This window comes from Protopterus annectens, chromosome 3.part1, assembly GCF_019279795.1.
Source record: "Protopterus annectens isolate FY-2018-M chromosome 3.part1, PAN1.0, whole genome shotgun sequence".
Lineage (NCBI taxonomy): Eukaryota > Metazoa > Chordata > Ceratodontiformes > Protopteridae > Protopterus > Protopterus annectens.
The window spans coordinates 602628315-602650097 of record NC_056732.1 but is presented as its reverse complement, the minus strand read 5'-3'; the positions used below and the strand labels follow the sequence as shown (position 1 = coordinate 602650097).

The window sequence follows — 21783 nt, the reverse complement described above, 5'->3', positions numbered from 1 at the left end:
CCACCTATGTAAAATACATTATTATCAAGCAAAACTAATTAATCATATTTTTAGATGTTTCTAGACTTAGTGAAATGATTTAAAGTTGATGCAAACATTATTCCTATTATAATTACCCAGGAAATGGGAAATCAGAATTGAATGAATCACCAACCTCTTTTTATATTTGATTGCTTTAACTGCCAAAACATGTTTTGCTAGTACTTAACTAGGGACATGTTAGGGTCCAACTTATACAGAGTCCAGCAGTCTGGTGTGTGATACTGGCTGTTTTAGGCATATGCATTAATTTTAAGAGGCCTACAAAATATACACAAATGTAGACTGGCATATTTGTTATGCCTTAAGTGAAGACAAGTTAATTCTTCTAGAGCAGGAGTCTCAGTTGTCTCTGTTCCCTTCCTACATTAATGAATAGTATTAAGGGTATCATACCACCCAGAACTGATATATATTTTTTGAAGACACTTGATTCCAGTTCCCCATTACCCAGTACCTGAAATAAAGAAAATGACCCCAGCCACTTGTAAGACAATATCTTATTTTCAGGGAGGATGCATGTAACATCTACTATGGAAAACAGACTTCTGCTTACTGAAGTCAGTCTTTGACCTGATTTGTCAAGCCGTCAACAGTCCCTTTGTGCAAGGGTAGCTTTTCTTTTGCTCTGCTGAACCTGCGTGTCAGTTAGATAATGCCCTACACTGGAGCAACACAGGATTGTGCAATCTTTCAGTTCTTGATATTTCAAAACTGTTAAGTCACTTGACTGCTAATTCAATGTGAGCGGAGTTTCTTCAGTCATTTAATCTACCGTTTATTTAATAAGTAATTTAAATGTTGTCTGTCCTATAATTACTTTCACAGTGGAGTCAGTAAGTAAATATGCTTGTGTTAGACCAGTGGTGCACAACCTTTTTGTGGGGAGGGCCACTACACGAATTCTTAATGCATCTGCGGGCCCCCTCAAAACATAGTAAGTCGTTACGAGTTAACAATAGGTACCGGTGACTGGCATTTTTAATTGACAGAAGTCATAAAATTTCCTGTTTTCTACATCAACTTTGCATTTAACTTTATTCTGGCTTGCAGCCATGGCTTATTACAAACTCTTGCAGAATGTTACTGCTGTTTACAGACTACAAGTTATAAACAACAAAGAATAGTTACTTCCGCAGCTAAAATTAGAGGTGTGCGCAACTGCAATCAATTAGGTAAGTAAGCGCGTGCTGGAAAGTTTGCGTGACTGGAGTAAGGCATAGCATTTTTCACTTTTTTTAAACATTTTTGGTTACTCTCGGGGCCTGATGGTGTTGCGTTGAGGGCTGGATTTGGCCCCGGGGCCAGACATTGTGCACCACTGTGTTAGACAGCTCTAAAAGACACTGATTTAATGTGTTCTGTTTTACTTTTTTGGACACTGTATAATACTTATAATTTTCTGTACTATAGAAGCTTAACCCAAGAAAATAAGAAGCTACTGTTTACAGAAAAATATAAATACAAGATGCTAAAGTTGAGGCCAAGAAATCAAGAAAACATCCTACAAATAACCAGAATCAGGCGCATTATGCCACTTCAGTCTAAGGACATCAAAGAAAAGCCAGAGAAATATAAGCAAAATAAAAAAAAACTTAAAAGATACTACTATGTCTCATTATAATGCAGATGCCAAGCCTTTCAAAAAAGAAGTTGGAATGAAATTATCTACTTTAGGTAGCAGAGGAAAACAAAAAGTTCCAGTCACAGGTGAGCAGCCATAGTTTATTTGGAGTAGTTTTTGCATCAGAACCAACTAAAATTTAACAATAGAAGACTCTCCAGAAAAGTTATTTCTTGGCTATTCATAAAACTTAAGTAGTATAAAATGGCCACAGAGCATGTTTCACTGCCATTCCCATCCAAGCCTTTGTTGACCCTGACATAACAGTTGAATTACCTTTCAGAAGTGTTTTCATTTGCTGCACGAGGTGGCCTAGATTACAGTACCCGTGTTATTTTTATATTCCTTAGTCTCTGAAATTCATCTAGTGAGGATTTATTATAGCAGCTTCACAGGTCATGCAGAATTTCATCTGCTTATTACAGTTGTATCCTCTTACTAAAGGAGCAATTCTCTTCTTACACATTCAGTGCCACAGGAGGATTGTGTGAAGCAAATTGACTTACCAGTGGGTATGGTGTGGGTGTAGCTACCCATTATGAAGAATTACCATTTTATTCCTGCAGGAAATCACATTTGGAGAAACTACTGTTTTTTTGTGACTCTTTACCCCTACTGCCTGCCCATCAAATTCTCCCTCAGTCAATTGATCCATTTGTTTCCTTTACTGGGAGAAAGCAAGTGGAAATGGATCATACTTCAGGTAGTCATCAGGGGTTGTTCACCTTTCCCCCTGCAGCACAAGCTGTGGTCTCTCTGGTATCCACCAGGGAGATTGCAGCATGTTGTGTGTGTCCTTGTGTGTGTAAACCCATCCCTCCCCCTGAGAAAGGCAATCAGACCATGTCCCTTCATGCCTTTTCTTTCTCCCTGTCTGGTTCCACCAGTGCAAGGGCTGCTAATCAAACTCTGGTCACCTGAGACACAGTCGGGGCTCATACCTGAGCACCACTGAGTTGTGCTACTGGAAAAAACACTAATTTTATAAAGAAATATGGTTGGGGTAGGACTAAAGTTATTTCAGCTTGCATTTGATGCTTTAAAAACTCATAAAATCAGAAAAAACTGCAAACATTAACATTGTCTAACCTTCCTCTCACAGTACTTGAAATCTGCTTGAGTGTGCCACTCTTCAGATGAGACATTAAACCAAGGTCACATATAATTGATGTGGATGTAAAATGTCCCACTTCAATTCTTGAAAAGAATGGGAGAATTTCCGTATTGCCTTGGCTAAATCGCAAATAGTCAGTATGAATGCCACCTCAGGTTTGTCCTAAAAAAGAGGCTTTTGGCCCAATGGGATTAACCTGGGCAACAAAAAAAGCATAAGTGTAAATCTTTATCAGATTATTTTAGCTATACCCCAACCTTCAATTTTTTTCAACTTGCTGCTTGGACGATAGAATTTTAATACCTATTAGGCACCTATTTCCTGAATATGTACAGCAGGAACTAAAGTAGGCTAAGAAACCTGCTACAAGAAAGTCATATTTGACTAAGTGGAAAATATTTTGTAGTTGGTGCTGAAGCAAGAACTGGAATCCTTTTAAGGCCTGGATGTCTCTAGTTCTACAGTATATGTCTGAGTTGTTATCCTCTGACCTTTTTTACTGTTATATCAAGATTTACCTCTCAGCCAAGTCAGCTTATCATAGGATCATAGGCGATTACTAGGCTATTGACCCAGAGGTCATTTTAACCCTAGCTGTTTCAACCCAATGTAATACCGTAGAGGTACTAGTCAATACCCACAGTTACATTTAGTGATGACTGCCAATGTCCAGGAGGGTTGTGGGTGCTATCCCCAGTAAGAATTTACGGTGCCCCATCCACTCATCCAGGTTCTTCTTTAACAGTGTCACAGATGTGTTCTGTTTCACTTGAATTGGTAGCCTGTCCCAAAGATGTGGCATTTGCTAGTAGATAAATCTGTCCCTCCAGCATGTTCTATTTAAGTCACGGGCCATATTTAAGTTCCTGGAATGGGTAGCCCTAGACCCATTTGATTTATGGATAGGGAGTGAGTTCATTAGGTTTGAGCCTTGGGTTGCCCTGTAAGCCAGGCATAAGTCTCCCATAAGAAGTCTGTACAATACAGAGTATAGTGATAGGGATTTTAGTCAGTCCATGTAAGGCACATGCCGGAGACCCTTGATCTTCTTTGTTAGAAACCTCTGAGGTCTGTCTAATTGCTGTAGATGCTTAGTATGGTATATACCGAATGGGGCGCTTTACTTCATTATGGGCCAGATAAGTACCGAGTATAGAGGAGTTATAACTTCTTTTGCTCTTGAGGTGATGCCTTTACTAATCAAGTGAGCTACATAGAAGGCTTTCCTTACAACAGTAGACACATGGTGGGCGAAGTTAAGGTCATGGTCAACATGTATTGTTATTGATATGACAGTGTGAAGGGAAATTGTTTGTGCCGAAGAGAATGATGATGCATTTCTTTGCATTCAGTTTGAGACCGTGATTAATACACCTGTCGTGGGTCTGTGTGAGACCATCCTGGGGTATACTGACATTATTTGTGGATTCAATGATTGCACCTAGTTTGCAGTTGTCTGCAAACTTGCCCAGCCACAACCCTTTAGTTTTGACCTGAACTTCTGAGAAGTCTATAAGAAATGGTAGGGGGCCCAGTACTGACCCTTGTGGCACTTTGCTGGTAACAGGTCTGCTGCTTGTTGTGGAGTAACCCACTTTGATAGTGTGTGTCCAGTTTGTGAGCCAATTGGCAACCCATCATACAACAAATGGGTTTACATTCAGTTTGCTAAGTTTATCGGTAATGCTCGAATGTGGGATTGTGTCGAAAGCCTTTGCCAAGTCAAGGTATGCTGTGTGTACAGATTTGCCCTCATCAATGGCCTTGGTCACGCTTTCAGTAAAATCCACCAGATTTAACAGGCAGGATCTGCCCTTCACGAAGCCAAATTGGGTAGGGTCCAGGGCTTGGAGGCCACCTCTGTCTTTGCTTATGAGGTCCATAATGATACATTCCATGGCCTTACAGATGAGGCTGGTCAGGCTTATGTGTCTGTAATTCCCTGGGTCTATTGCTAGGTCACCTTTGTGGAGGGGGATAACTGTAGCTGTTTTCCATTCCACAAGAACAAAGCCTGTGGTTAGGCTATGATTGAAAAGGATACTTAGTGATGATGTTAGTTCATGTTTTAGCCTGTTTAGACGGCAGTATAGGATGTCATCTGGTCCCATTAGAGGTCATGTTCTTTGCCTTAGACAGGGCTTTGAGGACCTGCTCTTCAGATATGTAAGGTGGGGTGGGGGTGGGGGTTGGGGGAGAGTTGTAAGTTAGGAGGGGATAAGGGAGTGACATTTTCACCAAACCTATCTGCTAGCAGGTTTGCTATCTGTGTGGGATCAGTGTGTGTAATACCGTTGGCCAGTTCTGCACATGCTTGGGTCCTACCCTTTAGGTTGCATACATAGTTGTAAAAGACCTTATGGGTATCTTTGGCAGTACTTGCTAGGTTTCTCTCAAAGGAGCTCTTGGACGATTTGACAAGTTGTCTTATTTGCCTGTTAAGGCTGAGGAGGTCTGCTTTTCCATTGTTGGGTCCTTGTCTTTATTCTCTTGGACAGCAACTGTTTGCGTTTATTGTAAAGTTTGTTGATGCTGGAAGCCCACCATGGCAGCCTGAGTTTACTTCGGGGTCTGGCTTTGATTCTGTTTGGTGCAGCCAAGTTTATACACTTATGCAAGTGATTGTACAGGGCTTTAGTATAAGCTTTGGCATAGTTACCACTTCCAGCTTGGGGTGGGGCTTGGAATTCATTTATTGGGAAGGTGTAGTTTGCCTTGTTGAAGTTGTTTAGTCTGATTTCACCCTTTGTGAGTTCTGGTGTTAATGTCAGTTCGAAGGTGACTGATTTGTGGTCAGTTTTAACTAATGAGGGTCCAACAGTTACAGCAGTGCATCTGTTTGACACGTTAGTGAGGACCAAATCTAGAATGTTTGTTCCTCTTGTTGGGGCATAGACAATGTGCTCCAGGACATTTAAATTCACAAAGTCAAAGAACTTTTGTGCTAGCGAGTTTGGGCTAGAGTAGGCTTCCCAATTGATGGTGGGATCATTGAAAACCCTCTTAACAGTCTGTTCGGTAAAATTTGGATTATCTTCAGTTTGGTTAAGTAGGCTTTGTGGGTGTTGTGCCCCATGGAGGAGAATCTATAACTGACTGTGACTTGAATGGGGGTCTTACCCACTTGGATCTGGAGTAACTCCATGGAATTGTCCAGTCTAACTAGAAGTGAGGTTAATTTAATTTATTTATTTATTTTACATTTGTTTACCGGGGAGTCCGACTGGGCAGGGTTGCCCGTTTTCAGCGGAGGCCCAGGGAGAAAAGCTCCATACAATAAGCCAAATAAATGACACATAGTCTGCTACAAAATGCAAACTACAAGACTCTGAGTGATCCATACAAACTGATAATACAAGACACCCTTTATAATACAAGCTACAAAGTGCAAACTACAAAATGTCAAATGAGGAAGAAAGTGTTATAACAGTTTAGAAAGTAACTTAATTTTGTCACTTTTTCCCAAATATACAAGGTTGTTAGTTAAGTAAGACAGCATTGTTAAGTTGCGAGATGTGATGCATAATTCTGAAAACGCTGGTAAAGTTTGAATTACAAAGAATTATATGGGTATTGAAGTTATGGAGGCCCTTATAATAGATGCATGGAGGATAGTTTGTCTGCAGTTGTCTTGTAGGAGTTATCCTAGATCAGGTAATTTTAGAAGAGTGGTCTTATAGGAGTTATCTCACGTCAGAGCATTTACATATCCAAGACCTGGCGAGATGGGATTTTAACTGGTTTTTGAAATTGTAATTATTTGTATCGGTCCTAATTTTTGATGGGAGGGAGTTCCACATTTTTGTGATAGTGCAGGAGTATAGGGACACTCTTGAGCTATATCTACCTTTGGATACATCAACGAAATCTTTATTGGTAGACCTTAGCTGATGGCTGTTAGTGTACTGGTTGATTAGGCCATATAGGGCTGGTGTTTTGTTGGGGTAATAAAGAATTTGGTGAGCCAAGGTGAGTTGATTTAGGGTAAGTAAGTTAGGTAGTTCCATCCAAGATAGTTTGTGGAGGGCTTTACAATGGCGAGATCTGTAGGCAGAGTTAGCAGTGAATTTAGCTATCTTGTTATAACATGGGGATAGTTTGTTTAGTTCACTTTTGTTTAGGTTAACTAGGATGGGTGAAGCATACAGCAATGTGGAGAGTAAGTGGGTTCTTGCTATGGTAGTTTTACTATTGGAGGGTAGGTACTTTTTACATCTATAGAGTGTACCTAGTTTTTTGTGCATTTTAGTTATGGTTTGAGCTATGTGTTTGTCAAATTTCATATTTTGGTCGATGATAACACCTAGTAGTTTGGTGTGTGCAACTGGTGTTATATGGGTGTCGTCAGAGGAGAAGATGGTAAAAGGGGGAATGGGGTCTATAGCTTTAGAGGGATAGAAGAGCATAAGCTGGGTTTTTTGGGGCTGAGTATTAATTGTGAGTCAGTTAACCTGGTTTCAACTGCAGTAAAGTATTCTGTTATTTTCTGTAGAAGTTGGGGAGAGGGGGCAGGGCAGATTAGGGTAGAGTTGTCGGCATACTGGATTAAGCTTGCATGAAGGATGGGTTTGTGGAGGTTGTTTGTGAATGTTGTAAATAGCAGAGGACCGAGTATAGATCCCTGAGGCACACCTAAGTGACTGGGAGAAGAGAGGATAAATTGTCCTGCCATTTGACAGCCTGTTGTCTGTTAGAAAGATAGACTTTGAACCATAGGAGTGCAGAGTTATTTAGTTTCAGTTCTGAGAAGCCAGACAGTAGCTTGCTGTGGGAGACTGTATCAGATGCTTTTGAGAGGTCCAATAAGACAGTTGATACTAGATTGCCTGCATTTCTTTGTTGATTAAAGTGTGTGGTAAAACTGATAAGGGCAGTGGTAGTTCTTTGGCCAGGTTGAAACCCATGTTGAGTTTTAGCTAGGAGATAGTTAGAGAGGTGGAATTTTAATATTTGAGAATGTATGCATTTCTCTAGAAGTTTTGAGAGTGGGGATAGGATGGCTATCGGGCAGTAGTTCGATAACTCAGTTGAGTTTCCTTCCTTGTGTGGAGGTATTATATGTGAGGTTTTCCAGAGGACTGCGACTTTTTGCTCAGAGATTGACCTATTTATGAGTATAGAGATAGGGTATGAGATGGCTTTGGCTGTGATATAGAGATATTCTGCTGAAAGTTTATCAGCAGCCAGGGTAGTGGGTTTTAATTTGGACAGGTATCTGTCAATTGTACTGGTTTGGACTGGTTGGAAGGAGAAATAGTTTTGGTCGGATGCGGAGTTTAAATGTGGGAGGGTTTTGGCTGCAGAATTTGTTGATAGTTTCAAGATGGAATTGGTAAAGTATTCATTGAATTGTGTTGCGGTGTTATTTATATTTGTCGATGTTTGGGGTTGAGGTACTAGTTTTGTCCAGGTTGAGAACATTATTTATGGCAGCCCAGAATTTTTGAGGGTTAGTTTTATGCTTTGTTTGTATATTCGAGTAATTTTTTTTGTCTGCTCTATTTTTATTTTTTATTTTTGCTTTAGTTCTTAATTCAAGAAGTCTTTGCTTTTTAGAATTAGTTTTGTTTTCACGCCAAGTATCCCATGCTTTATCTCTGTTTTAGTTGAAGTCAGGTACTTCTGGTGAGCCATGAGTCAGAGCTGGACTTTGTTCTCTTGGGGGCAAGCTGGTTAAGTATGTTCAGAAATATGGAGCTAAGCTAATCTACTGCCTTGTCTAGGGGAAGTTACGTAGGGGTGACCAGTTGCAGTGATTTAGTGCTAATATTAGTTCTATTGCTCTGAAGGTTTTAGTATGGCATATTTGTTTGAGGGGGCTGTTTTTATTTGGTTTGATTTCTTGCCTTAGGAGAAATATAGAGAGGTGGTCACTAAGGGTATCAGGTAATGTGCCAGAGCATTGTGTCATGGATGGGCAATTAGTGAGAATCCAGTCTAAAATTGATTCTTTTTTGGTGGATTTGTCAATCCGTGTTGGGGTTTGGATGATCTAAGTAAAACCGTGTAGATTTATATGAGTAGTGGGGAGGAGTGAGTTTATTGAAGTCCAGTCTATGTTGAAGTCACCTAACGGGAGTGTTTCAAGGGGGGGGGGGGATTCTGATGCCCAGTGGGTTATGGATTCTAGTGTATTTATGTTGTCCCTGGGTGAAACATATGAGCCTAGTATGTTTAGTTGTTTTTGAGGGTACATTTTTACTTTTGTGAATAGGATTTCAGCATGGTTGAAAGTAGGGATGTTTATGTTAATAAGGTCGACTGTAAGGTTGTTCTTGAAAAGTATGGCGACACCGCCACCTCTTTTGTTAGTGTGGTCTTTTCTAAGTAAGTTATGTCCTGGTGGGAGTATTTCATTGTCTTTGTTTTGTGGCTTAAACAACTCATTACAGCTGAGTGATATCTCCAGGCGCTTCTGCCGATCCGTCCTGCTGCACCTCTAGGCATCAAATATTGCCTGTTCATATTTGAATTAATAATTCCAAAACCATGCTACATAAAAGGTATCAGAATATTTTATCTTGAAGCATACATGATGGCAAACACAACTGTATTGATATATGACCTTTTTCAATTAGTATTTTTTAGAACTGTAAAGTGATAACTTCATTTTTTAAAGGCTGAAGCCACACCCCGGAGTTAAAGGTACACACTCAATAGAGCTCTACTGGAGGGAATGTGGTAAGCCATGATGTTATGTTGTCCTATCTCGCCTTCTTTCTTGCTGGTTGGGTTTGGAACAGAGCATCGGTTCTGACTCGGCCTTTTACTAAAGCTCGAGAGATTCCACTGGCTTGAGGCTATACCCTATCTCATGATGCCTAGAGAGAGTAACCCAGATCTCATTTGCCACTAAACTAGATGGGGTGCTTCTCACTAGGCTCAGGCTAAGTGAAACCTTTTTATTCTGTTTTCTCAGGATTGTTATAGTGTTTTGATTGAGAATAGTTAGTTGTAGATATTGTGTATTTAGTCTAAAAGTTTAAGTTAGTTGACAATTATTGGTTTATCGCTTGTTGTGAGCTGTTGTGTTTGGATATTGCTGTCGCTAGGCCCGAAACCTCCCTATCCCATCTCTAAGTTTTGTGTTTATCCTTTGAACCTGCTTAAGTTAGAAGGTTCGTTATTTTCTTAATTTTTTTTCTCACACCCGTTTAAGTTAGAGGGCTCTCCTTTCTCTAACCCCTTTCCCTGAGAGATCCGTCGTTTTAAGTTAGAGACGTCTCCTCTGGCTAGAGGAGTTCTTCGTTTAAGTTAGAGACCTCTCCTTTAGCCATTTTTCTTTCTCCCACTTCTCTCACCTGTGTGTTTATATATATATATATATATATATATATATATATATATATATATATATATATACATACATATATATATATATATATTATATATATATATATCAAAAAAAAAAGTCTTGTTAACCAGTTAGAGTTTTTTGCCTTACAACTGTAGAATACGTAGTATCATACCCTTTCCTTGATGGTGTGGTGTTTGTTTTGTGTTGATAATATGTCCAAGGAAGGCAAGGAAGCCAAACAGTCAGGTTTTAAAAAGTGTGACTCTTGTACCCAAAAGATGTCAGGCACACTAGTTGGAGTTTATTGTCTAGGTGCAGTTCACTTGCAGGATTCCTGCTCCATCTGCCACGGGTGTAGTTTGAGGGTGTTACAGGAATGGAGGAATAAGCTAATTGCTAGGGGATTGCTTAAAGCTGCTTTTGATGAGACACTAGAAGGTACCCAGACTTTCTCAAAACCTTCTCAGTCTCCCAGAGCTGAAAAGTCTACGAAACGGGCTTCTTCTTCGGCTCCTGTGTCTGAGCCGGCAAGAAAAGTAGCCAAGGATGCAACTTCAGACCCGAAGGCTGTTGGGCCCAAGAAATCATCTCCATCGGTTACTCAGGGTTTATCAGAAATGAGTAAGAGTCCTATACGGAGCCAGTCTCCAACTTTGGAGCCGATCTCCTCGGTCCCACAATCACCTTTATTGCAATCTATAGCTGGTAGTGTTAAGTCCTCAGCCCTGTCCTCCTGATCCTCCAAGAGCTTATCGGATGACGACGTGGAGCGGGTAGTCAAGAAGTTACTTCAACAAACAGCCCTCGCCAAAATTTTATCAAGTCCAGCCCATAAGGCAGTGGAATCGACTCCTACTACTGACCCTGCTTCTCTTCCTCCTCCAACCCAAGCGGTATCAGAGCCAGAGTGCCTGGATGTCTTTGTGGTGGAACCATCAGGCCCGAGAGTCACCCCTGGGTTTTCAGTCCTGACTTCTGCTCCGACCTCTTCGGTTCCATCCTCTGTCGAGAGGTCTGGGAGCCAATGCTCCCCTGTCGGGTCCGGGGAGGAGGGTTGGATCGGACCATTGTCGGATCCGATTCTTCCTCTTGGGGCTTCGGCATGGGTGAGCTCGGCACCTACACTGGCCGTGGAGCCCACCTCCTTGGACCCAGGTAGTGGCACCTTTGAGGTGATGAGGAGTGTGCCGTCACCCCATATGGCTCCACCCTTGGATCCTGGCACTCTTCCCCATAAGGAGCTTGCTTCTACCTCTGTTCCATCCCTCCCCCCCAGGTGTAGAGAACCAGTGCCCCAGGACACCCCATTGGATGAGTCTGTCTCCTGAAACCTCTCCAGTGGATCCCTCTGCAGAGGTACCCCGGAAAAGAACTTGTAAGAGGAAACACCTAGACTCCCCTGAGGAGTCTGTCACTTCAGGCACAGATTTAGAAAATTCAGAAGAGTCCCTAAGGTCACCCTCTGAGGATGTCTCCTTTTCAGATATTCTAGAGATCGTGAAGCAGAGAGGTGGCTGGAAGGCCCTAAACCCTTCTGAGGATGAATCTGTGTACCTGGAGGCATTTGGTTCTTGACCCTCCACCTCTTGGGTGTCTCTGTCTTTTGATCAGCTCCTTGGGGTGGTGAGTCAAAAGGCGTGGGACTCCCCAGCATCTGAGGAACACATTCCGAGGAGGCCAAACAAGTTCATTACCGCCCCTTCAGACAAGGAATTTTTGACAAAAGGTGTTTCGGTAGATGCTATTGTGGTGGTGGCGGCCACCAAAAAGGAGTTGGCTGAGACTTCATCTGTCCATCCACGGAATAAGGAATCTTGAACGATGGGCAGATACGAGAAACTTATGTTTTTGTCAGCGGCCTATACTCTCCAGTCACTGAGTGACCTAACCCACTTTACCAGACTTCAGAGGGATCTCCTGAAGGAGCTGGGAGATACTCTCCAAGGTTCTACAGCTGCTGGGGTGTCAGATAAGGTCTCCTCTCAGCTTGCTTCCTTAGGTTCCTTAGTCAACTCCTCCATGAGGCTCATCTCTTATGCAGCTGATGGAGCGAGTAGGGCAGCAGGCACAGGGATTGCTCTCAGGAGGCATTCTTGGATGCGCCTTGTGCCTTTGCAAGTTTGCTGAACCCTTTAAGTCTTCCTTCATAAACGCCCCTTTTGATGGCTCATTCTTGTTCGGCCCAAAAGTAAAAGAGACTCTGACTAGGTGTTAGCAAGAAGGCAAAACTGTGTCTGCCATGGGAGTACATTTTTCCATTCCTACCAGGTCTTACCCCAAAGGCCAGAAGGGCAGGAAGATGTGGTTCCATAAATCCCAAAGAGCTTCGTCGGATGCACGTTTGAATTTTCCCACAGGGGCAGAAGGGGAAACAACAATGGAAGACACTGTCCTCACAGCAGAGGGGGTCCGCAAAATCAGGGTGACAGAGATACCTTCTCTGGCAGGCCCTTCCAGCCCTCTGAAAGGAGGCCCCACCTGCTCACCTCTGGAGGCAGTTGGGGGCAGACTATCACTGTACCCAAAAGCCTGACTAAACATCACTCAAGACAAGTGGGTACAGTCGATTATATCCAGGAGATACAATATACCCTTCTCTTCTACTCTCCCACTATCAAGATCAGTCCCAGACATCCCACCCTGTCAAAGGGATCAAGCAACCATAGAGATTCAAAGGTTGCTAGAAAAAGAGTCATCCAAGAAGTCCCCACAGATCAAATTGGATCTGGAACTTACTCAAGGTTCTTTTTAGTTCCAAAGAAGACAGGGGACTGGAGACCCATTTTGGATCTCAGCAGACTAAACAAGTCTGTCAAGAAAAAGTTCCGGATGGTGACACTGCAATCTATACTTCCCTTTCTGGGAAAAGATGATTGCATATGCTACATCGATCTCCAGGATGCGTACTACCATATAAAGATGGACAGGCAGTCCAGGAGATATCTACGGTTCCGGCTGGGAGCCATTCACTACCAGTTCAGCGCTCTGTCCTTTGGGCACACTACAGCCCCCAGAGTGATTACCAAATGCTCATCTACATATGAGTCCTACAGTAGCTACTCTTTCCTCAGTGGTCCACGCTGGAGTTGCCCATGTCCCACAAGATCTTCATCACAGACTCCTGCAAGAGGGATCTACGCTGGTGGCTTCAGTCCACACAGGTGACTCTAGGCAGGTCGTTCATTCCCCCCCAGCAAGTAGCTACAGTGACCACAGACGCTTCCCAGATAGGGTGAGGAGGGCATTATCTGGGAAAGACTGTCTAAGGAATTTGGCAGTACATCAATGTCCTAGAGATGAGAGCAGTGCTTCTGGCATTGCAGGCATTCCAGAACTCTCTTCTACCGGGTATGATTGCAATACAGACAAACAGCATGTCAGTGGTATGGTACATCAACAAACAAGGCTGGACCAGATCCTATTCCCTGTGTCGAGAGGCACAGAGAGTATGGCAATGGGCAATATCTTCTCAACATTTTCTAATTGCAACGTATATTCCTGGGAAATCCAACATGATACCGGACAAATTAAGCAGAGCAATCCTGATGCCTCACGAGTGGTCCCTGAAACAGGAAATTGCGAACAAAATTTTTCGCAAGTGCGGCCAGCCTTGCTGCGACCTTTTTGCCACGTCCATAAACACCAAATGCAGCAGCTACTTTGCCCTAATCCCCCCTCTGGGGGAGTCACCAAAGGATGCACCTGTTCATGATTGGCCCCCGGGACTTCTTTACGGCTTCCCCCCCGTTTCTACTAATTCCCAGAGTTATACAGAAAGCCAAATCATTGAGTTGCAGGCTAATTCTCATCACTCCGTACTGGCCTCGTCAAATCTGGTTCCCCTTTCTATGAACCCATCTACGGGAGGAGCCTTGGATTCTGGACCCAGTACCAGATCTTCTGACCCATCAGTCAGGAACGCTCTATCCCTCTATTCAGTCCCTCAAGTTGACAGCTTGGCTGCTCTACTTCCAATCTTAGCCAGGTTTCTCGACATATCCCCTGCAGTGTGTCACATTTTGGTCTCATCCCATAAGACTGCAACTAGGAAACTGTATGCTAGCAAGTGGAAAAGGTTTTCCTGTTGGGCTTTCAAGAATAATATAGATCCCTTTATGGCTCCAGTGACTACAATTTTAGATTTCTTAGCAGAGATTTTCAGTGGAGGTGCAGATGCAGCTACTGTACGGGTACAGTTAGCCGCCATTTCCAGCTATCACGTAGGAGATATGGTATCTAAAATAATGTCTCACAGATTATGCAAAGTCTTCTTGAGAGGTACATACTTACTAAGGCCTCCAATAAAGGAACCACCACCTCCTTGGGACCTCAGTTTAGTGCTGACTACTCTGACTCTCCCTCCATATTAACCAGCTTCCTCCTGTCAATTAAAATTTCTTACCTGGAAGACAGTCTTTTTGACAGCTATTACTTCAGCTAGGAAGCTATTACTTCAGCTAGGAAGGTTTCAGAATTGCAAGCTCTGTCCATACGCTCTCCCTATTTAATTTTTCACAAAGATAGTCTCTCTTAGAACTAATCTTTCCTTTCTTCCCAAAGTATGTTCACAGACCAGTTTGAATCAGTCCATTAACCTGCCAGTCTTTTTTCCAAATTGTGGCAACAAGGCAGAATATAAGCTTCACCAGTTAGATGTATACAGACAACTATGTTTCTACTTGCATAGGACCAAGGAGTTTAGAAAATCTGATCAATTGTTTGTCTCCTTCTCAGACAACAAGAAAGGTGCACCACTTTCAAAAGTTACCTTATCGAAATGGCTAACTGACACTATTTCCTATGCTTATAATTCTCAGCATAGACAATTGCCAGGAAAGATTAGAGGCCACTCAACAAGAGCTATTTCAGCCTCGGTCACTTTTCAAACAAGATTACCTATGGATTCAATCTGTGCTGCAACCACATGGGTCAAACCTCATACCTTTATCACTCATTACAAAGTAGACATGGCCTACCGGAACAGGGCCTCTTTGGTTCCACTGTTCTGAAGAGCCTACTGCCTTGAGACACCCAAGAAAGAAGGTGCTGGGGATGCTGTCCCAACCAGCAAGAAAGAAGGTGAGATTGGACAACATAACATAAAGAAGTTATGCACTCATAGGTTCATAGGCTGGTACTAAGCTATAAGCCCTAGGGCCTATACAAGCCTAGGCATAACAATTCTCTGGCTATTTCTTCCCACACTATTTACTTCCCAGGACCCCTGTCTAGCAGGGCGACTGACGTGATCCCCGGGGTGAATTTCCTTTCTCCCATCCAATCGTCAAGGTTCCTTTTTAAGAGGGCCAAAGAGGCACTCTGTTTGACATGTATGGGTAATCTATTCCAGAGTCTGGGGAGTCTCTGGGTCAGGAACCTATCCCTCCATCATGTTTTGTTTATTGTGATGACAAGGTTTAGATCCCTGGAGCATGTGGCTCTGAGGGATTGGGATTTCTTTAAGTGTAGCATGTCCAACAGCTCTGGGTTTGACATGGCCTTGTATGTTAAGCAGAGATCACCTCTGAGTAGACGATATGCGACAGAGTATAGCTGGAGTTTTTTAAGGCGGTCAGTGTAGGGCATCTGCTTTAGGCCTGTGCCTGTGATTCTCTTAATGAGGTATTTCTGCAGCCTTTCCAGTTGTTGCAGATGTCTTGAGAGGTACATACCAAATGGGGCATTGTATTCTATAATGGGTCTAATGAGGGATGAGTACAGTGGGACGATGACCTCCTTTTTTCTGGATAAAAAGCCCTTAGTGATGAGGTGTGCCACATAGAAGGATTTCCTGACTGTTGTGGCAATGTGGTTATCGAAGGTGAGACCACTGTCCACCTGTGTCCCTAAGTCTCTTATCACACTTTCAGTGTTTAGTGCACTGCCACCTATATGGTAATTCACAGGTACATGCTTTTTCCTAAAGGGGATAACTATACATTTCTTGGCATTGAGCTTGAGCCCATGGCTCTGGCACCAAGCATCTGTTTCTGTAAGGCCCTTTTGTAGAGTATCCATATCATTTGGGGATTTAGTAATGGCTCCCAGTTTACAGTCATCTGCGAACTTTGTTAGCCAGAGTCCCTTAGTGTTGGCCTGTACTTCAGAGAAGTAGATGCCAAACAAGAGTGGTCCCAGGACTGAATCCTGAGGTACTCCACTTGTCACTTGTCTGGAGCTGGATTTGGAGTCGGCTACTTTTATAGTGTGGGTTTTATCAGTAAACCAGTTAGCAACCCATTGGATGATCTAGGGGTTAATGCTCAGCTTAGTAAGTTTATCTATGATTCCAGAGTGGGGGATGGTGTCAAAGGCCTTGACAAAGTCTAGATAGGCTGTGTGGACCACCTTACCCTTGTCCATGGTTCTGGAGACTGATTCGAAGAAGACAGTCAGATTCAGGAGACAAGATCGGCCCTTCACGAACCCAAAATGGGTGGGGTCCAGTGTTTGAAGGTTGCCAATGTCTTTGTTTATAAGTTCCATGATAATACGCTGCATGGCCTTGCAGATAAGGCTCGTCAGACTGATGGGGCGGTATTTTCCAGGATCCAAGGTGGATCCCCCCTTGTGGAGTGGGATACCTGTAGCTCTGCACCACTCAGTGGGCACGAAACCTGAGGTGAGCTATGATTAAACATGACACTTAGACGAGGTGCTAGTTCATATTGTAGTTCATGTAGTACACAGCCCGGGATGTCATCTAGTCCCATGGATGCTGTATTCTTAGCTTTGGAGAGTGCATTTTTTACTTGTGTGGCCGTTATTACCGGAATTTGGCAGTCTTCCAGTATTGAGATGGGCCATTTAGGGGGTGAGAGGGGGGGTGAAGGTAGCACTGAATCGATCTGCCAGGGTATTACTCACCATAACATTCCATGTTTATTGTCCATAATCTTGCCTTCTTTCTTGCATTCCATCCTCCTTCCCCCTACCTTTGTTCCTGGAGGATCGAGAGGAATTTTTGGATTGGTTACAAATGTACTCTGGTTCCCTTCTTGCCTCATAAGACTTAGGCTGAGGATGATTTACTCTATGTTTGGGGTATCAGTTCTATTTTGTTAGGGTTTGCAAACAAGATCTGGGTTACCTTCTCTAGCCATCATGGGATAGGGTATAGCCTTGAGCCAGTGGAAGCTCTTGAGCTTTAGTAAAAGGCCGAGTCGGAACCGATGCTTGGTTCCGAACCCAACCAGCAAGAAAGAAGGTGAGATTATGGACAACAAACATGGAACGTTATGGTGAGTACATAACTTTCTTTTTTCAGTAAGGAGTATAACAACTGGGGAGTAAAAGGATAGGGTTGTGTGCAGTTCATCAATTTTGTTAAGAATGCTTCTAATGTTGATGAGAATTAAGAGGTCAGTTGGTTGTCTAGGAGGATTTAGGCTGATTTTGGTCTGATTAATGTTGTTTATGGGGCTAGCTGGGGGGCTGAGATTTGGATGTATGTCTCCACTAAATATTAGTTGTGCAGCAATGTATACAATGGACTGGAGATATTTGGAAATGTGTAGGTTATATTGTAGGGAAATGGGGCCTTTTGTAGAGTTATGTTTTATCCTGAATGAGGCTAGCTCTAAGTTAGAGTGATTGTAGACAGGGGAAGAGATATGAAATGATATGTGGTTGGGAGAAATGGAGTGGGTTCGGGTAGCTGGTTTACTAAATAGGTTGGGGTCGAGGCTGACTTGGTATGAGGTGAGGTGTGTTTGCTGGACATTCAGTGAAGCAAAAGATAGAAAAAAAACAATCAGTAAAACAAGTTAAACTGTGCTTAGATAATCTAAATATTTTAAGTGAGAAAAGGCGCTGGTCTGAGATCCTGGACTTTGCTAACTTAAAAAAAACAAAACAAAAATAGGCTTCTTGTGAGATTAGCAAATTTTTGATAAATCTGTAGGACAAACATTGGGTATTTGCTGTTAAACAGTGTATGGGACAAATATTATGTATTTGCACTAGCACAAAAATATATTTAATATTACAAGTAGAAGAAGCCTTTTAAAATGGCACCAGTACATCACCACATAATGCTGATATGGGGGGTAGCTGTTGGGGTCTATATTAGTTGATTGAACGTTTAGTTAATCAAATAACTAACCGTCGATCACTAATAATCGAACACACAAAACCGTGAACGGCAGTTTCCACTCAGGGAAACAAGTCGTTTGGTTTTTGCACAGAGGTTGCCCTTTCTTCAATGTGGAGCGATCTCGGAGTTGGTATATTTAGTTGGGGGGTGTGGGGGCGAGTTTCTGAGTGGAAACTGCCATTTGATGTTTTGTATGTGTGATTATTAGTGATCGACTTTTAGTTATTCGCTTAACTAAATGTGCAATCATGTAATATAGACCCAGCTGTTGCTGTATCTCACACTAGTAGAGAGAAAAGAAAAAAACAGTGGTGGGGAGAAATTTAAACTTTATGGGTACGACATGTAAGCACTCTACTTTATATGGGAGGGAGAAGAACAGTGTAAATTACTGACAGATGAGAAGGAGCGAGAGGATAGTCAGCACCTCGGTGATGTGCAGCTGAAGAAGGGGATCACAAGATTTACTCAACAGAAAGAATTATTTATTTCTAATATAATTTGAAACATCACCTCCTTTGGTTTTCACACATTCCTTTTGCAGTCTAAAGGTGTGACGGTATTGAGCCTTGAAGGGCCAAGGTAATCTCTGAGGCCTTAAACCAGGTTTCTGTGACTGCAGACATCTACATCTTCCAGTGATAGAAGTGCTTCCAGGGAGTGCAGTTTTTGGTTTAAGCTCCTAGCATTTAGTAGCATGACCCTTATTTTGCTCTGACTGGTTAATTTCACATCTGTCTGTAGATCCCGTGTTTCTGCTCTGCCTCAAGTCAGTTTTTGAAAGGGGCTTTACATAACCACCCACCTAGAAGACAGCTGATGACTTCTTGGGGTCTTAATTTTTTATTGGAAAAACTTAAATTGTTTCCTCCTGAACTTGCTGATGAGGCTGATTTGAAGTTCTTATATTGGGAAACGGTGTTTCTCATTGCTTTGACTTCTGCAAGAACAGTGTCTGGATTACAGTTTGTTGTGGTGATTCATCCCCATCACATCTTTCACAAAGATAGGTTCACTTTGAGAAGGAATCCTTCCTTTATGCCTACAGTGGTTTTGCAGTTTACTTTGAGTTACTCTGTTCATTTCCTTGTTTTCTATGTATAAGCAAAAATAGAGGAGACAGAATGCAACACACACTGGATGTCCGGAAGTAACTCAGATACCACAACGACAGGACAAAAATGCTCAGGAATTCTAATTAACTGTTTGTCTCCCTTTTCTAACCTTCATGGGAAATAATCAATGTCAAAACTGACAATTTCTAAATGGTTGTCTAATGCTATTGCTTTGTGTTACTCTCACTATAACAAGACACTTTCAGGGGAGGTCAGGGCCAAGCCTGTCAGAGCTTTGGCTATTTCTCTGGCTTTTTGGAAAGGGGTAGACTCTCGAAATATACTTAAGGCTGCCTTGCTGTGAGACAGAAAAGCTGTGAAGGTTTGGCTCCCTAACCACTGACTTTGTACCACTTTCCTTGAGCTGTACAGCAGTTAGGGTGTGTGGGAGGTGCCCCTAAAGCTTTGGAAGCTCCCCAGCTATCTCATTCTTGGTAAGAAATGTCAGATTTTGCTTAAGCTATTTGCAGTAGTGATCGATTCAAACATCTGCTATTATGGTAAGTTAACTTCGACATCTGTACTTTCTCCAGTCTTACGATCTAGAGGTGTGTCAGTAAACATTTTTGGGCTAGGACCAAAAGCTTTAGAAATGTGATGTATTAGAGCCTTCCCTGGAAAGTATTGTATGTGTAGGGTGTGTGTGTGTGTGTGTGTGTGTGTGTAATAATTTATTCAAAGTATAGTTACCGTGGGAAAGGAAACACTGAAAGATTCTGAATACAGAAGGCAACAGGGAAAGTGATCTGAGAAGACAGGCCAAAAACTGTAACTGGTGGGTGGTCATTGTGAAGCCTTTTCTTGGGTGTGGATGTTATAGGTCCATAGCCAGGGTGACAGTGCATATTTTCTGCATGCTTTTGAGGTCAGTCCTCGATTAGTGAACTGTTTAGTATTCATGTGTGCATTTTATATTTCAGTCAGTTTAGTGCCAGAGGTTTGAATCACAAGACCTTAGTTCATTGGTTCATAGTTAGTTATTAAGTATGCAGTCCATGAGACCATTGAGGAGCTTAGCCCAAATTCTAAGTTCCCATATAGTACTGTCTGGCTAAGGGACACTTGCTCATGATCACACAGTAGGCAAATGAAGGCTGAAGGAATCAAACCTTGAACTACACAAAGTAGCTTGTTAACACTATTATAGCATGAAAGTTAAGTAGTACTCTCATAATGGAGTAAGTCATGAATATGTCTGGATTTTCCTTATCTCTAATGTAATAGTTGCTAAGGATATGTATAAACAAAAGAAAAATGTTAAGAAAAATGATTTGGCACTTCAGGAAAATGAAACAACCTGGTCCCAGTTTCCTAATTAGAAACCATGTATTTCCCTGTAATTTACCGGTAGAGTTTAGCAGAAAATTCAGGAAAAAAAATGCATCAGGAAAGCTTGGTAATAAATCTCCATCAGGTAACTACTGGCTGTTTCAATTGCTTTTAAATTACTCATGCTGTTGTGTTTTTTATTGACAAAACATAAACTAAGATAATAAAGGATGATCTGTAAATCGTTATCTTCAAAATAATAAATCCATGTTGTTGTGGCATGCAGTAATATAGTTTGCATTAATATTTAATAATCCTTTTCTTTCACTGCAGTCCATCTTTGCCTGCTCTTGACTGGCAGCTGCCTTCCCATTCTGGACCCTATGAACTTCGGATTGAAGTACAGCCCAAGTCTCACCATCGAGCTCATTATGAGACAGAAGGAAGTCGAGGAGCAGTAAAGGCATCTGCTGGAGGCCATCCAATTGTCCAGGTATCAGTGCTGCTAATGTTAGTGATCATGTCAGTTGTCAGTTGAGCGGCAGAACTGAAATTAAATTCTTAATCAACATTTCAGTGGCAGAGTATATGTAGCATACAGAACGGCCCGATGAAAGCAGAATCTATTTAAAAAGCTGAAAGCTATACTAGAGAACTACAGACTGAACACCTGTAAATCATTTAGATTAAATGCAGCATGGTTACCAGAATGCTGCCACCTCTGTTATTTTTATACAGGCTTAGGATTAAAGGCAGGGTTGAAATAAATAGCATGAATACTGTGAAGAAATTTGAGAAATAATGCTGTATAATTTTACTTGTACATTTTAGCAGATTTCATGGCTGTGAACAGTAAAACAAATAACATAAGTATTACATTTTTTTCTTACAATATTATTACTGGACTTTAGAAATGAATACTTAAAACAAGAAGAAATTGCTATTACTGATTACATTTTTTCATAGATCCACATAGGAAGTACTTGCTGTGAATATAATGGAATGGGGCATAAATGTGCTTTTTCAATGTCTTTTATTTATTTATTTTTATTTTTATTTTATTTATATTTTATGTCCAAAGAATCACAAAACATTTGTAAGTCATTGCTGGTCAGAAAAACACATTATCTTTATATGGACAGTAAGTTTATGTGGGGAGGCTAAAACAGGAAACAGCATGAACGGAAGAGAGGTGAGGCAAAAAAACAAAATGCCACTCATGGCTTGCAT

At 41.9% G+C, this 21783-nt stretch overlaps 1 protein-coding gene across 2 annotated transcripts in view; it reads left to right on the top strand.

The window, feature by feature from the left end:
• The window catches only part of NFATC1 (nuclear factor of activated T cells 1), a 1564586-nt gene that overhangs the window by 191518 nt on the left and 1351285 nt on the right, over nt 1-21783 (top strand). For both annotated transcript variants that reach the window (XM_044066987.1, XM_044066986.1), the window contains exon 3: nt 20887-21046. In XM_044066987.1, the coding sequence (XP_043922922.1) occupies nt 20887-21046 (160 nt within the window). The remainder of the gene's footprint in view (nt 1-20886; nt 21047-21783) is intronic.